The sequence below is a fragment of the Geotrypetes seraphini genome, chromosome 6, assembly GCF_902459505.1.
Source record: "Geotrypetes seraphini chromosome 6, aGeoSer1.1, whole genome shotgun sequence".
Lineage (NCBI taxonomy): Eukaryota > Metazoa > Chordata > Amphibia > Gymnophiona > Dermophiidae > Geotrypetes > Geotrypetes seraphini.
Window position 1 is genome coordinate 90659145 of NC_047089.1, and position 17051 is coordinate 90676195.

Sequence of the window (17051 nt, forward strand, 5' to 3'; positions counted from 1 at the left end):
TATTATTTTAAATAATGTGTATGTTATTGAAAGAGTATATACATTCGTGTAATTATTGGTTGGGTGGGTGGGATAAAATGATTGATTTTGAATATCTGTAAGTTGAATTTGCTTTTCTTGACTTGTTATATCTTCTTATACCTGTGCATTGCACTGTTAATATTTGAAAATTAATAGATTTTTATTTTTTTTATTTTTTCAAGATTACCACTCTCCCTTCCCTGCTCCAACTGGTCAATAGCACGCCATTGTAAATCATCTATCTAATGTTTATTATGTAGCCAGTTTTGCACTATAGGCACTTGTGTAGTTTCAGTTACAATACTTGATTTATGTTCATTTAACCAAAGTTTTATTGGTCTATTTGTGAGCCCAATATACAATATACCAAATTTCAAGGGCATACAACCGTATAGATCACTGATTTACTAAGGTGTGCTAGCGGTTTTAGCGCGCGCTTAGCGCGTGCTACAATGCCGCGCACTCTAGACGCTAAAGCCTCCATAGAACTTACGTTAGTATTTTTCATTTAGCGCGTAGTTTGCACAACTCGCAGAATGAATGGCCCCTGTTAATGAATATATTTATTTAATCATTGATATTATCTAAAACAATGAAACAATATTGCTAACATTAAACAAAAAAATAATAAAATAAATAAAATATTAATGATTAGCAATTTAGGATAGGATGGAGGTTTTTGATCGATGAAAGAAACTCATCACCACAAAATATATTCTTAGGGAGAACGATACATGTTCCCTAAGTGGTGAATCTGAGATTTTTTCCTCCATTTAGGCTAATTTCTAGGTATCAACTTGGGGTGGTATGTGTTATTAAATTGTTGATACACATCTTTCACTGTCACTTTTATTGACCCTCCAAAACTCCTCCAAAGTTTACAGTACTATACCCACCTGTCTATCACTCCAATAGCATTTATGGCTATAGGTGTCACCTATATGACAGTACAATAGATTGTGGGTGGATTTTAGTGGGCTCACACTTTCCACCATAAATGTAGTGGTTAGAGTGACTTATGAGTTTAGGGCCTGCTCTCTATGGTTCATTAGTCCACCCACAAAAAACAAAAGGAATTGACCCCAAAATATCCACAAAGAAGAAAATCCAGAGAAAACAAAAAAAAAACCAACTCTGTGGAGTGACGATGTTCCTAAATGGACTTTATATGAAAGTGTCAAAGTTCCAAAGGTACATAAAATAATTCCATCCACATAAAAATAATCATCCACATAAGAGCCTTAAAGGACCTAGTCCGCTAGGGATACAGGACCCAACATGGTCCGCATTTTGACAAAAAGTCTTCTTCAGAGGTCCCTGGGGGGTCCACGTACTCACCTTTATAGGACCCCCAGGGACCCCTGAAGAAGACTTTTTGTCGAAACGCGGACCGTGTTGGGTCCTGTATCCCTAGCGGACTAGGTCCTTTAAGGCTTTTATGTGGATGATTTATTTTTATGTGGATGATTTCAGTGTACCTTTGGAACTTTGACACTTTCAAATAAAGTCCATTTAGGAACATCATCACTCCACAGAGTTTTTTTTTTGTTTTCTCATTAATCCACCTACCAGCCGACTTAGGTGGTTTTATGGGCATTTTAGTTTTTTGATTATGCCCCTAATAGTTTCTGTTATCTCACAGTGCACACCCATTCTTCCGAACAAACACATCCCTTTTGATGGTTCATACACATGGGAACTATTGCCTATATGTGCACCCATTTTCCTAGTTTACAGAATCACACCCATCAGCACACTACTATTACTACCATTATGTATTATTTCTATAGTGCAACCAGATGCATGCAGTGCTATACATTAAACATGCAAGAGATGGTCCCTGCTTGACAAAGCTTACAATCTAATTATGCCAGTCACACAGGACAAAAAGGATGAATCTATACATGCTACTCAGGTAGGGAATTACAAGGGGACTGATGAAGTGAATAGGATAGGGGACTATAGAGGGAATTACAAACAGATATGAGCACTTTACAATCTGGTATAGTTAGGGCTTGAAAAAAGTGAGCTTTCAGCTTGGATTTGAATACCACCAGAGACAGAGCCCGACCTACTGAGTCAAACAGGTTATTTCAGGCATACGGCGCAGCAAGGTAGAAGGTATGGAATCAAGAGTTGGCAGTAGAGGAAAAGGGTACCAATCAAAGTGATTTATCTGATGAACAGAGGTTCCGGGGTGAAGTACAGGGAGAGATACTGAGGAGCTGAATAGTGAATACACTTGTAGGTCAATAAGAGGAGTTTGAACTGTATGCGGAAATGGACAGGGAGCCAGTGAAGCAACTTGAGGAGAGGGGTAGCATGAACATAATGACTCTAGCAGAATATGAGGTGTGCAGCAGAATTCTGAACAGATTGAAGGGGCGAGAGATCGATTAGCAGAAGACCTGTAAGAAGTAAATTGCAGTAATCCAGGTAATCCAGGTAAATTGCCGTAATCCAGGTGACGAGCGTGAATGAGGGTCTTGGTAGCATGCTCAGAAAGAAAAGGCCAGATTTTAGCAAAGTTGTAGAGAAAGAAACAAGACAGTTTGGCAGTCTGTTGGATATGCAAAGAGAAGGGAAAAGATGAGTCAAAGATGACTCCAAGGTTGTGAGCCGACAAGACAAGGAGAATGAGAGCATTGTCCACTGAAATAGAGACTAGAGGAAGGGGAGAGATGGATTTAAGAGGAAAGATAAGGAGTTCAGACTTGGTCATGTTTAATTTTACATGGCAGTGAGACATCCAGTTAGCAATGTCAGATAGGCAGGCTGAGACTCGGGCCTGAATTCCCATAGAAATTTCAGGTGTAGAGAGGTAGATTTGCAAGTCGTCAACATAGAGGTGGTACTGGAAGCCATGGGAGGAGATTAGATCACCAAGGGAAGAAGTGTAGATGAAGAAAAGAAGAAGTCCCAGGACATAGAGCCCTGAGGTACACTGATCAATAGTGGAATGGCAGCAGAGGATCCTCCAGAGCTTACGCTAAAAGTGCAATGGGAAAAATAAGAAGAAAATCATGAAATAACAGAGCCCTGAAACCCAAGTGAGAACAGCGTATCAATGAGTAGACAATGATCTACAGTGTGAAATACTGTAGACAGATCAAAGAGGATGAGGACAGAGTAGAAGCCTTTGGATTTGGCCAGGAGCAGGTCACTGGAAACTTTAGCAAGGGCAGTTTCCATAGAATGAAGAGGGCAAAAGCCTGATTGAAGCAGGTCGAGGAAAGCCCATGATGAAAGAAAGACAAAACAGCGGTGAACAGCACATTCAAGTAGCTTGGATAAGAAGGGGAGGAAGGAAATGGGGCAATAATTGGAGGGACAAGTAGGGTACAGGAAGAGTTTTTTGAGGAGCAGCGTAACTATAACATGTTTGAAGACGTTGGGTACAGTCCCAGTTGATAGTAATAGGTTAAGGATATAGCAGGTAGAGGGAATGATAGTAGGAGAGATGGGAATCAGTAGATAGATGGGGATCAAAGGAACAGGTAGTGAGTCTGAAGTAGAAAATAAATTGGCAGTTTCCTCTTTAGTGATTTCAAAGAAGCAAGAAAAGCCTGCAGAGGAGACAGAGGGTTGGCAGGGTGGACAGGAGGAGGGAGAGGCGGTGGCATTTTTGGTCAAGAACTCAAGGTTAAAATCTGTGAACCTTGTCGCAGAAGTACTCAGCCATAGTCTGGGTTGAAATTGAAGGAGGAGTCAGAGGTGAGAGCACTTTGAGTAGAATATTAAACACACATTTGGCATTTACCTTTTACAAAAAAACCTCACAGGATATGGAAATCATTTTCACTAAGAAAAAAAAAAAAGACACTCTAAGCCATTGCACACAAGAGAGTCGCCATGGAGGTGCAGGGTGAAAACGAGTAAAGGATGAAATATCCCTATAAGGGAGCTACTGCAAGTGAAAAAGAAACCCTGAGTTTACATAAAGTAATTGAACTGAAAGCACACAGTGAAAAGCTCATATTGCTACAGGAATTGGCAAAGAGCTGTGCTGGAAATATTGCTGTGCACCTGGGAAAGCTTAAGTCATGTCAGGTTCTGGGGATAATAAACAGAGAGGATCAAATGCAGGTTTCAAAGACAGAAATATAGAACAGAAAGCAGATAGGGACCTCCAAGTCTCCCTAGCACAAGCAATATCATGATATTTGCTCTGCAATGGGAAAATCATTTTGGACACACAAAAGAGGACTTTCATGCCATCTAATAATGCAAGCTGCCTGAACGGAAGTACTGAAAGAGAGGCTAGGGGAAAAGTGAGTAGTTTCCAAGTTTATTTACATTTGATATACACTTAAAAAGACTGGAAATGATCCAGATGTCAAAGGGCCCTATTTGACTCACTCTTGTCTTATTGGATAACAGTGGATGAACTTGTCATGTATGCATTGGTCTCAAAGGTCGGAATACATATAAAGAATAAAATAGAGGGAGAGAATATTTCAGTGAAATGACTAGAGTCAAAGACAATTTAAAATTGGATGGATCCATTAGATGTTTTGCACATGTAAATATTACAGTTGCACATGTACAATACCTGTACAGTACCCCAAATTCTGTATATCATGCCTAAGGTTGTGCATGCACATCAGCATGCATGGCCAATGTGCGCACACAGCTTAATTGATTAATTGGCACCGATTGGCTTAATTGGCAGCTATCTCTTAACCAGCGCGAGCACCAACTCCAACCTGCTTCTCGCGCCAGTGTCGGCTCTCCCTCAGATGTCACTTCTGGGTCCTGTGCCTAGGAAGAGGGAGAGCTGATGCCGACGCGGGCAACGAGTTGGCAACGCTGCTCACGCCAGAGAAGTTAAAAGAGGTATGGGGTAGGGAAGGGGTGTGCGTGTGGCAGGGACGGGGAAGGAGCGTGGAGGGGAGGTGGAGAAGAATGTGTGGCGCTTCTCACCCTTGCTATGCCACTGCTCAAAGTCATTTGTTCTCATTTTGAAGTTAGTCAAATACAATAAGTTAAGCTAGGATGGTTGCCTGAGAGCTTGTCTGCAACCTTTAGTTCTGGCATCCTGTTAACTGGCTGTCTCGTCAACCTCTAGCCTCTTAATAAAACAGATCTGTTTAGTTCCTTTCACAGACTCGCAAGCCTGAAATGATTAAATAAGTATTTACTTATGAAATCATAGACTCATATTTCTAAATGCAGATCACAAGATTCACACCGGCATTTAGTAAACATAGTAAATGACAGCAGATAAAGACCCGAATCGTCCATCCAGACTGCCCAACAAGCTCTATAAATTAATGATTTAATTGAAATGGTCCTTTTTCTTAGATATTTCTGGGCCAGAAACCCAGAGCTTTGCCTGGAAGTGTGCTTAGGTTCTATCTACTGAAGTCTCTGTCAAAGCTCACTCCAGCCCATCTAAACCATCCCAGCCGTTGAAGATATTTTTTGTATATAATACACGCAAAATATCAGTGCCATTTAAAAAAAATGAAAAAAACAAAGAGGCAGACCTGTGGGTAACACCATTACCGAAAATCAACTAACAAACAAATGGATCATTTCCCAAGTTATCCAGCCCACAAAAAAATTGTCATCAAGAAAATGAATTAAGAGGCTGAAGTATCATAAAGGATGCATTATTCTCAGTTAAGAGACCTCTTATAACTTGGATGTTATTTCAAGTCTTCATCCTAAATGCATGCCTGCCAGCCCCAAGGCAACCAGCCAACCCACCCCAAGCCAGCCAGTCAGCTCTAAGTCAACCCCACCAGCCAGCCAGTCCCACGCCAGCTAGCCAGCCCAAAGGGAAAAGCAGGCAGGCAGGCACCCCCCCCCACCCCGGTACATTTTTTTTGCCATACCGGCGGTCCAGCGCGCTTTCCGCGCTCCTGCCTCGAGTCTCCTGCTCTCTTCCGGCAGCAGCAGCAGCACAGTGGTGCACGAGGCAGGCACGCGCTTTTTGCTTGCCTACTTGGTCCCGTACTGCACTCCAAATAGCTGCCTGTCAGTTCTCCTCTCTTGCTCCATTTTCATCACTATGCCCGTCTCCAACATATTGATTTTTTCCCCCTTTCCCATGGATTCAACTCTCTTCCTCTTTCCCAATGGTCCAGCATTTTGTTCCCTCTCTTTTCTATTGTGTTCTTCCCTTCCCCCTTAATGATGAACAATGGGTTAGAGGGAAAGAGAGATGCTGCATCTCTCTCCCCCTTCCATCCCCAGACCTAACATTTCTACCTTCTTTCCATCCCCAGGTCCACCATCTCTCTTTTGCTTCCCAATTAGCCTCACCCTATCTTTCCCTCCCTCCCCAGGTTTATAACCTCTCCCTAGATTTATAACCTCTCCCTTTCTCTTCCCAACAGTCCTCTCTTCAAGTATCTTTCCCCTTCCTTTATTCCACCCCACATCCAACTTCTCTGTTTCTCTTCTGTCCTTTCAAATCACTGCCCACCATCTCTCTCCCACCTCCCTCCTTCCCTTCTCCCTCCTCCTCTGTTTCCAGTCCTATAAGCTCTTCCCTTTTACCTACTCCCACACTCAGTCTGACACTTCTTTTAACTCCCTCCCCCAGTCCCCATTTTGTACTTAAAAAAACTTATAGCTATTAAAGGTACCTTCCATCGCTGAAAAATCAATTTTTGGTGCAGGGGGCTTTCAGCCAGGGGCCAATCTGAAGCGCTATTTAAAGCTCCCTTCCCTGCTTTCCTGCTGCGGGCCATCCGCAATGACGTAACTTCCGGTTTCCGCCTGGGAGGAGCAGGGCAAAGGAAAGCAGGGAAGGGAGCCGTAGGCGGCTGTTCAGATTGGCTGCAGTGGCTGGAGACCTCCTGCACCAAAAATTGGATTTTGTCAGTGACGGAAGGTAAGGATAGCATCAGACCGGTGTGGATAGAAGGGGAAAGACATGCTGGTTCACAGGAGTCTCTCCTAAGCCACAGAGCCCAGGGCAGCTGCCCTCTTTGCTCCCACCTAACGCCGGACCTGCCTGAGGCCACAGCATTCTAGGCTAGTGAGGATCCTAAAAGAATCCTTGCATGAATATTTGTAAAAAGTGTCATTCAGCATGACTTTGAAATTTGTAAGGAATTAACTCTTGTTGCTTTACAGATGTGGGGTAGGGGGTAAGATCTGCAAACTGCTTTTTTGTATGGTATATGCCATGTGTTTACCTGGAGGCCCCTATCTGTGCTTGAGAGACCTATCTATAAATTGGTTAGCTTAGAAAGGTTAGCACATGACATATTAAAATGATATTATAAGTGCAGGAAAGCTATGTTAGAGCATTTCTGTAACAGGGAGATAAATATAAGCTTCTTGGGGGTGCTTTCTTTTACTTCTCAGTATAAGAAGGTTTCATTTTGAAAAGGGTCTTTCTTTCAAAGACAAGCTGGCTTTTTTCTTCCCTAAACTACGTACCAATAAAGTGTTTCTTTTGCCGTCTGTTACTAGATCAAATAATTGAACACAATTTGCTAGTTTTAACATTTAAAAAAGCCTCTTGCCTTAGGGTTGTTGTTTTTTTTTTTTGTCCATTTTGTGAGCTAAGCATCCAGTCGGAAGCCTCCCTGAACAGGGCCCCTGTGTAATTCGATGCATTCTGGTAGGGCTCAGAGTATATTGTCCTCTCTTGTTTATGAAGCCTCCACCCACAGGCCCACCCTACATTTAGCAGATCATGTGATCCTGGTAAGTCATTTGCAAGTACAACAGTTCTCTGTGTGCCCCATTCATTTCCTGAGAACTGCATAGAGCAGCTGAGGGAGACTCTTGTGTATATGTGTGTGTGAGAAAGAGGCAGAGGGAGACTCTATATAAGGGAAAGGAAACAGTTTCTACTGCTCTGCAGCTTCTATTCAGGTCTGTGCCTATTCTGTTTCTTTTCATGGAAATAAATGTGCCTTTGATACGTCTGGCGGGACTGCCCCATTCATTTTTATTTTTATTTTTTTGGTCGTTGATTTAATGTTTTCTTTGTCAATCAACTAGTTATTATGTTGCTGAAAAACATAATTTTGCAGCTGTTGATAAATGTATTAGCGTCTCGAGCAGAGCGTCTGTAAACTGTGTTTTGTTTTCCAGTATATGGTGGGAGAGCTTTTGATCTTTAGGAAGCAAATAACCCGGTTTGACCTCAAAGAAAAGGTGATTGATTTACAAAAACAAATAACTCCTCGTTTCCGATGTATCTTATTCTGAATGACATCGTTTAGTGGCAGAGCTGACAGTTACTTTGAAATTAAAAAGAGGTGTTGTGAAGGATCTGTGCTTCTTTGCCCTGCTTTGTTTAGTTTATGTTCCCTGTTATTCATTTTTTTGTCTATTCCGTTATTTTTGGGGTGGGGGGATGGAAGGGGTTAAGTAGGTGAGGACACCCTTGGCAGAAGGAGTTGCTGCCTTATGCATTCATCATTGCCCTGCACTCCCCCCTCCCCCTCGCTAATGATGTTACTGTCAGTTGCAACAGTGCAGAGTTCATGGAGGGAGCCAGAGGGCTGGCTTGTGGCTGCTATTTTCAATTAAGCTGGACCTTGCCTGAGTTGAGGGGAGAATTTTACAGGTAGACCAGTACTGAGGACAGTCTAATCTCCTAGGCTGGAGCCGCAGTTTGCTTTTTAATGCTTGCCCTAAGCACTGACCTCAGTGACACTACTGTGGTGCTCCAGTGCAAAGGCTTTCTAGGTTGGTAATCAGTGCACCCTTCTTTTTAATGCAAAATTTAAAACCAGCACTTTCTGCAAACTTTTGTCCAAACAACAACAATGCTACTCCTCCTGAGAGAAAAAAAATGTTGGATTTGTTGAATCGTGTTCTTAATGTGTGTGACAAGGGGAAAAGGTACAAAAGTCCTTTGTTATATTTTTAGGTCCTCATAAATATATACACAATTGTTATACAGATTACCGTACTGCATGGCCTCAAAGGCAGAGCTTTAATTTGGCTGATAAAAGCCTGGTTCAGATTGACGTATTAGTACAGAGGAATGTGTAATCTGGATAAACATTTTTTATACCATTTGCTGTGCTGCCAGTGTTAGTCTCAATAGTTTACAAGCACTAAAGTACAATGCGGATATCTGTATAGCAGCAGTGATTTCCCACCCCCACCACTGCGGGTGATAATCTAGTTTGTAGTAAATCATTTTTATTCTGGTTGTTACTCTTAAGGTTATGAGAAGAGGCAGTCATATTTACACGAGTGTGTGCAAATCCCATTTCTAGCATGGACATCTGTCAGTCAAGAGGAATGTCATGTGCACATCCACCTTGGCTGCTTCATTCTAGAGGACAGCGAAATATAGAGAAGGATGTGATATTCCCTGAATTTGGCAATCCTTTGGTAAGCAGCAGTGCAAAAACACATCACGTGATAACGATACAAAAAAAAAAAAAAAAAGAAGTGTATTCTTTCTGATTGTAACATACTTTATTAAACCCAGAATATAGCATACATAAAAGTGATAGCAGTTGCAAAGTCCAGTATTAATTTGGGTTTTAGATCTACCCACCATTTCAGAATCCATGTACCAGCCCAATTACATTTCTGGACCTTAGAAAATTCCCTGCCACCAAGGGCTTATAACTTGTACATGAGTAACAGAGGATTGACTTGCTCAAGGTCATAAACAACATGATCGGGATTTGAACCCTGGCTGTTAACCTGATGCTATTCATTCCTTTCTTAAACCTTGCACAAAACATTGATTTCTTAAAACCAAGCCCAGTGGAAACCATCGAGAGATCCACTGCTTTTTGTTGTTATAATCTGGAACATACATGAAGTGTGACATCATTTATTCCCCTCCTCCATTATACTGCTGTACTGTATATTTCCCCTAACTTTGTTGATATCTACCTCAGAGGACTTCTGTAATATAGCAACATCCAGTGCACAACAGCAGAAGGCGACCTGGAGCTAAACTTTCAGTAGATTCCATTCCATAACACACTACATTATTACCAAATGCAAATTTTAGTACTGCCAACAGGAAACTTTGATTTATTCTTACATGGAAATGGACTTGACCTGTATTGCAGCTGCCTTAAACAAACACTATATAGTGCTCCTTTTTTTAATTACAAGACTACACTCTATAATAACTCTTTATTTCCAAGAAATTGTTTTATCAGTCGCATAAGGATAAGTGATTCCTCCTATGTTGTACATATCATTGCTGCAGACTCGTGTTCGATAGTGGATTAAACTTTTCATAACTCTCGGAGTTGATTTTTGCAGTAATTTTTTTCTCACTTCTCTTTCTAAGAAACTAAATAGATTATTTGGAAAATGAGTTGTCACAGCACAGAGGCCTTGACCTTCTCACCCCTCTTCTAGGCCCTGTTGACTATTCCAGCTGCAGTCAGGCTGTGTATAGAAGGGGGTGGGGAATCTGCAAATACAAGCCAGACACACTTTCCTCAACTGACAATACTCTGTGCAAAGTAGAGTACTGGATGTATTGTGAACAGTTGCTTGCAAGATTTTCCCTAATAAAGTGATTTTGGCTGCACCAAGGTGAAGAATAATCTTGAAAGCATGCTAAGTTCTGCTATGTTTACACCAAAATTTCCATTTTTGAGCTGTGAAGGTATTTATAATTCTCTCTTGAGATTAAGGGACTCATTTACTTTTCAATTCTCTCGCTGTTCATCATTTTTTTTTAAGTTCACCTTTCTGATTGCATTGAGGATGGGGCCCTTTTACTACAAGTTAGCGTGCTAATGGACATTAGTATGCACTAAATACTTTATACGTACAGGCCTCATGGCACTGAGCGCACACTAATGTCCATTTGTGCATGCCAAGCTTTAATAAAGGGGCTCCTAAAGTTTTGACAGTCATGATAAAGGACCGATAGGCTGATGCTCAGAACTCCTGCACTGTTCTCTACAGCACAAGACAATACCATGGGAGTCAGTACTGAAAAATAATTTCTCAATGTTCAACATGAACAGCGTGCAAATCATACACGCGCTATTAGTGATGAGCATTGGGACATTATTTTTTGTTAAAGAGGAGGAATGTGCCTGGCTCATGCTCATAAGAGCTGAGCGTAAGCAAAGCAGCTATGTGTATGTCCAGTCAAATTGAGGAACAGAGAACAGGCTGGTAGTTCAACTTGCACCTACGAGTACAGTGTATGCATTTGGCCTGTCCTCTGGTTTTTATCACTTCTGTTTTCTGAAGGGAGAAGAGTGAAGTACTGCAGATCTGAGCTCTCCCTGTCTCAGCTGGGGATTTTAGCGCTCAATACAGCCTGGCAGCATTTCCTATCGGCTGGCAGCAGCCCGAATTCCTCCAGTTCTTCCATGGCCGCTAAATCTAAAGTCTGGAGCTGGAGATGAACCCGAGCTGGTTAGCGAGGTGGTCCTGAAAACCCTATCCTAACACCAGCTCCAAGCTGGCGTTAGCTTTCCAACAGTGAGGGCTGGGTTTAATTTGTGCGCTGTTTCTTGAGCATCAGGAGAGAATTTTCCGTTACATCTTTTTGATGCATACTATTTCTGCTGTTCTTCAGCACCCACATTATTCCCTGCGCTGGTGTCCTCTGAACAAGTGCATAGTCTAATGCTAATTGCCTCTAACGCCAGTGTTAGGGTTCTGAACATTGTCTTGCTATTGTGGTAGTTCTGCAGTTGAGAAAGAACAAGTGGGGAGTTGGATAGAACACGTCAACCTTGAGACAAACAATCTTTTATTTCTAGGAACTCAAAATAAATACAGAAACACATGAATAAAAACATGTATAAAAAAGTCCTATAAATGTAATGTCCTTGTATTAAAGGATCCAATTGTTGACCCAACATGGTCCGTGTTTCAGCCCCCCAGAAGGAGGCCTTCCTCATGGGGGTGTCTGTTGGTCTCGAAAGAACATACTCTACATGAATAAAATTGCATAAATAAAACTAAAAAACAAGAATGGAAGTATATAAATCATATGGCATGAAAAAAAAAAAATAGTAACAAAATGTAAATATAAATAATATCAACGAAGCGTAGAAACTCAATAGACATGATAAAAACTTAATAGACATGATTGAGTCAGGAAGAGTCAAATTGGAATAAATATATAAATCTGAGTAATGAGCATGCATACAAGAAAGACATCTGGAGAACTTAGGAAGCGAAGTCTCCAAACATGGTATGTAAAATTGCATGATAAACAATATCATACAATATTAAAACATACGAAAATGCTTAAGGAAAACATAATAGAACCATAAAGAGAAGAAAAGTATGGAAAGTACATAGCTGATAATGAAACATTGCAGTTACGTGGGGTTTCTGTTCCCTTTAATCTGTTCCACAAAGTTTTGCAGTCACTACACACTAATTTGAAAACTTAACGCCCAGTAAGTTCAAAGGCTGTGTGCTGTTGGGGGCATTCCCAGCAGGTTTCAATCTAGATACTGCCCTGAACAGTTCTTTACTATGCATTAACAGGAATTTAATATATGGTGCTGAATGTTAGGTGTTACATCCTGCCAAAGTTTCTGCACAGGAAAGCATTCAAATGGAATTTTGTATATGGTGCCAAATGCTTTGTGGCATTCTAATGGATGCAAGGTGCCGAAATGAGGCAGAAATGGCAACTATGCACAAAAACCCGCTTATGTGCCCATTTATAGAATAGCATATAAATGTTTCCTTTTGGATCTGCCAGTGGGGAAGCCAGGACAGCCAATTTTGGGTGGACCTGAGCCCAAGGTGGGCCTCTCTTTCTTTCCCCTCCACAGCCCATGCAGCCTCTCTCTTTCCCTCCCTTCTCTCCCAGCCCATGTAGCCTTTATCATTCCCTCCCACTCCCCACCAAGTGCTCAATCGAGTCCTGCCTTCCCTGCACCTCTGGAGCTGGAGGCGGAGCACTAGGCTGCATGGAGTCATGGTGCTGCTGTAAGTGGGATTGCTACTACAGCCTGACGCAGTGCCTGAGCCGCTGTGACATGCTCTTCCACAGCTTGCGTTGCCAGGCTGTTATCCCCCATCTGCTGCCATGGGAGACACTGGGCGGGCCTAAGCTGAGATTGGGTGAGCAGGACCCACCCTGACCCACCCATAGCTATGCCCCTGGAATCTGTAAACAGGAATGGTCATGGAAGGGGCATGGGCAGGTCAAGAGTGTTCTTTTAAAATGTGTGCAGTGTTATAGAATAGTGTGGATCCGCGCCCATCTTGCACACAAGGATTTACACCTGTTTTGACTTGGTATAACTACTTGCACTCAGAATTGAACATGAATCCCGGCACTACCTGCTATTCTTTAAAGGGCACTGATCTTGGAACACCAGCACCTGGAATACCGTTCGGTGCTGAATTTTTTTTGGGGGTGCCAAATTTTGAGTGCCATTTACTGACTCCTGCTTTAAATGCAATCACAATTGGTGAAATGCACTTGCCACCTTGTAAGTAGGAGATTGTAAATGCAGCTGATCCAATTGCACAGGTGATAAATGCTCATTAAAGGAACAGATTTTACAAATGGTGCCTAAGCGCGCCTACATTATAGGCACTGCTCTGTGTGGTTGTCAATCAACCGCTAGGCACCACTTGTTGAATCATGCTTAGCGGTGCTTAAGTGGACTTAGGCATTGTTAGGTACCGTTGAGGTAGGCTGCAGGACATTAGACCAAGTTTTAAGGGACTTAATTTACTGATGCCTGTCTTGTATACCTAGCAATGCCTAAGTTAACCTCACCTATTCCCCACCCCTCCTTTTCAGGTAGGCATCAGAGGGTGCCTCGACTTAGATGTCACTAAGCCCTGCAATGAGTTCTGCAAGGATCTTAGTTAATTTAAAAAAAAATTATGTCAATTAGCTTCAATGGTGTGGTCAATTACCACGCCATTGAAGCTAAGTAACATAATTTGGGCTATGCACAGATTTTAGTTAGGTTTCGCTAGATGTCCACAATCAGCGACACCTAATGTAGGCACCGTTTATAGAATCCGACCCTAACTGCAGTATACCTATTCCCCACCCATGACCTTCCCATTTCCCAGCAAATTAGCATATGCTAGTGTGGTAGTGGCTGCCATGTGTGTTCTCAGAGCACTCGCTAATTTACACATTATGGGGTAGATTTAAGAAGGTGTGAAAAGTTAGGTGCAAAAAAAAAAATGGAGGACTAAAGTATTCTATAACAGCATAGTTGTTAAGCTGTTATAGGATATTAACGCTAGTATTTGAGCACCAAACTTTTGGCACGAGCATTTACGCCATGCCAAAAGCTGGTGGAAATGCTTGTGCCTAAATACTGACAGTTGCACATGAAACTGACAGTATTCTACAGTTTTAGTGCACAAGTGCCTGACATGCCTCTGACCCACCTATGCTTCTCCCATGCTATCACCCCCTTTGCAGTTGTGCACTATAGAACTTATGCACTAAAGGGGAATTCAGTAAATGGCTCGCAGAGTTAGGCGCCAGGAAGTATGCTGCAAAGAGTGCTTTGCGTGAAGCACCTTTTGCAGAATATTAACTTAGTGTAGATCACATTCCTAACTTTGAAACATAGAAACATGAGGGCAGATAAAGGTCAAATGGCCCATCCAGTCTGCCTATCTGCAGCATCCACTATTTCTTCTCCCTCGGAGATCCCACGTGCCTGTCCCACGCTTTCTTGAATTCAGACACAGACCTTCTCTCTGCCACCTCTACTAGGAGACTATTTCATGCTTCTACCACCCTTTCTGTAAAAAAAGTATTTCCTTGGATTATTCCTGAGCCTATCACTTCTTAATCTTATTCTATGCCCTCACTCTGGAGTTTTCTTTCAGTACACGCCCTGTGTATTTATGCCATATAGGTATTTAAATGCCTCTATCATGTCTCCCCCCTCTCCCACTTTTCCTCCAAAGTATGCACAATCTTTAAGTCTGTCCTCATATGCCTTACGACGTAGACCATCGACCATTCTAGTTGCCTTCCTCTGGACTGACTCCATCCTGTTTTTATATTTTGTAGGATCAGACTCCAGAATTGCTTGTACATAATATTCTAAATGTGGGGCATCAGTACCTCCTTTTTCCTACTTGCCACTTCTCTTCCTATGCATCCAAACATTCTTCTAGCTTTCACTGTCGTCTTTTCAACCCTTTCTTTTCAACCTTAAGATCATCACAAGTCACATCCAAGTCCCGCGAGTATGTATGCCTGCTGAAACCTGGTGTAAAATGCTGGCACACAACTAATGACGGTTGGATGCGTAAATGACACCATTCTTTAAAATCGCATTTAAATTCTGGGAACACCCCCTGACCTGCTCATATCCTTCTCATGGCCATGCCCCATTTTTGAGTTGTACGCCATGTTCATTAATTATTTTGCATGCTTTTCTGGGAGCTACACATAAATTTACATGCCCAGCTTTGGGGGGACCTATGTAGAAACTGGGGGGTAACTTTGTAGAATTGCATTGGTGATAAATACTCAAAGTACTATGCACTAAATGCAGTATACCTTTTCCCCACCCATGACCCTCCCATAACTGAATATTGATGCAAATTGATGCCACTTATTATTGACAGTTAAAACCAATCAGCATCTACTTAACCAATTGTTAGGTGCTTTTCTATGACTTGCATGCACAACTTTGCGCAAAGCTGTGCACTCAAGTTTATAGAATTAGGGGGGTAACTGCTTAGTGCACTTTGGTAAACAAACGAGGGTGTGCTGAAAAGTTTTCAGCCCAACCAAGGCGAGAAGGGCGTGGATATGGTTCAATCAGTGATCGGAAAACGTAGAATTTCACTTCTGCAAATCGGTACTTAATGAAATGAGAACACGCTTTTCAGCTACGGTGACAAAATAATGCTCAGAATTTAGGAAGTTGGTTGGTTGGGCTGAGAACTTTTTAGCACCGCCTCGTATTATACTACGACTGCTTATCATTTCTGTAGCACTGATAGACGTACACAGCACTGTACATTAGAACATATCCTTAAGAAAAACAAATAGGCACCTGACAAGTCGAAAACTGTATAGCACCAGCTTTGCTGGGTGGTCTTGTGCTATCATCGGCTAAAACGCTGTGTTTTTTTCCTTTCAAAGTATTTGACACGAAGGGACTGAAAAAACCCCAATTTTCAACCAGTCATAAATAGCAATAAAATCACAGAATGGGATGCAATTTATTCCTTGTCCTATCATTGTAAGAATACAAATGGTCTAAACGGGTAACTGGGTTTGAGTGACACTATGATAACTGCTCTCGTGGGGTATGTAAATTCTTCAGTGTATGAATCTTTATGTTTTAAAACATCCTCTGCAAGTATATGTTCCACATCCAAGGTTGCCGTCATTAACCACAGACATGATCACACAGTGCTGCCTGTTTTAAAATTTCTGGTACAAGCCAAAGAGAAACGTAGCTGCTTCTATTAAAAAGTTAATGATCTCCTTGTTTTTACTGCTTTCTACTAACTTCCTGTGTAAAGTTAAGTACGGTATTCCTTAGCCTGATTTTCCTTGCACCATTTTCCATATCTTCCCACCACACCCAATTCATAACCTAAAGCCTTACTTTTGTTTTTGATGTAAATTTAAAGCAGAGGTGCTGGTGCTCCAATATTCCATCTCCCTCTTTAGGAACTTTTTCTGACATTTTGTAAGAGTCAAACTTCTATTTTGTAGCAAGTAGATAATTGAAAATCTGAACCCGAGTCTTAGAATTGTCCTCTGAGCTATCCTCCAGGGTCATCCATCTTTTAGTGCACATTTGGTTCATTAGTGAAATGAACTGAGAAAACATCTGAAAATTGGGAAACAAGGCCAAAAGAACCCAAAATGCTCAGTTCATAGCCTTAATTTTGGGTCCTCTGGATTTGATTTGTCCTCCAATTGCCTTTGTGTAAAGTCCAAATAGGCATCTGCTTTTAGCCGCTTCAATAAAAATGCATAGGCGTTTGTCTTTGTGTCCTTATAAATAATGGAAACTGAGGCTAAGTGGGGTATTTACGCTTGCTCAGGAGCAGGCATATATAATTAGCATGTAAAGGACACATTATGTGCATCTACTGTATGCTACTTCTCAAGAGTAGCCCCCATGTGC

At 41.7% G+C, this 17051-nt stretch overlaps 1 protein-coding gene across 4 annotated transcripts in view; it reads left to right on the forward strand.

Moving 5' to 3' along the window:
- The first annotated feature begins 7713 nt into the window (after window positions 1–7713).
- Window positions 7714–17051, forward strand: part of KLF12 (Kruppel like factor 12) — a 568201-nt gene continuing 558863 nt past the window's right edge. For 2 of the 4 annotated variants that reach the window (XM_033949556.1, XM_033949557.1), the window contains exon 1: window positions 7714–7860. Coding sequence is in view for 2 of the 4 variants with exons in the window: in XM_033949555.1 (XP_033805446.1) it covers window positions 9223–9339 (117 nt within the window). In the remaining 2 variants the exon portion in view is untranslated. Of the gene's footprint in view, window positions 7861–9167; window positions 9340–17051 lie in introns of all 4 variants that reach the window. The other 2 variants (XM_033949555.1, XM_033949554.1) reach the window with 2 other exon arrangements.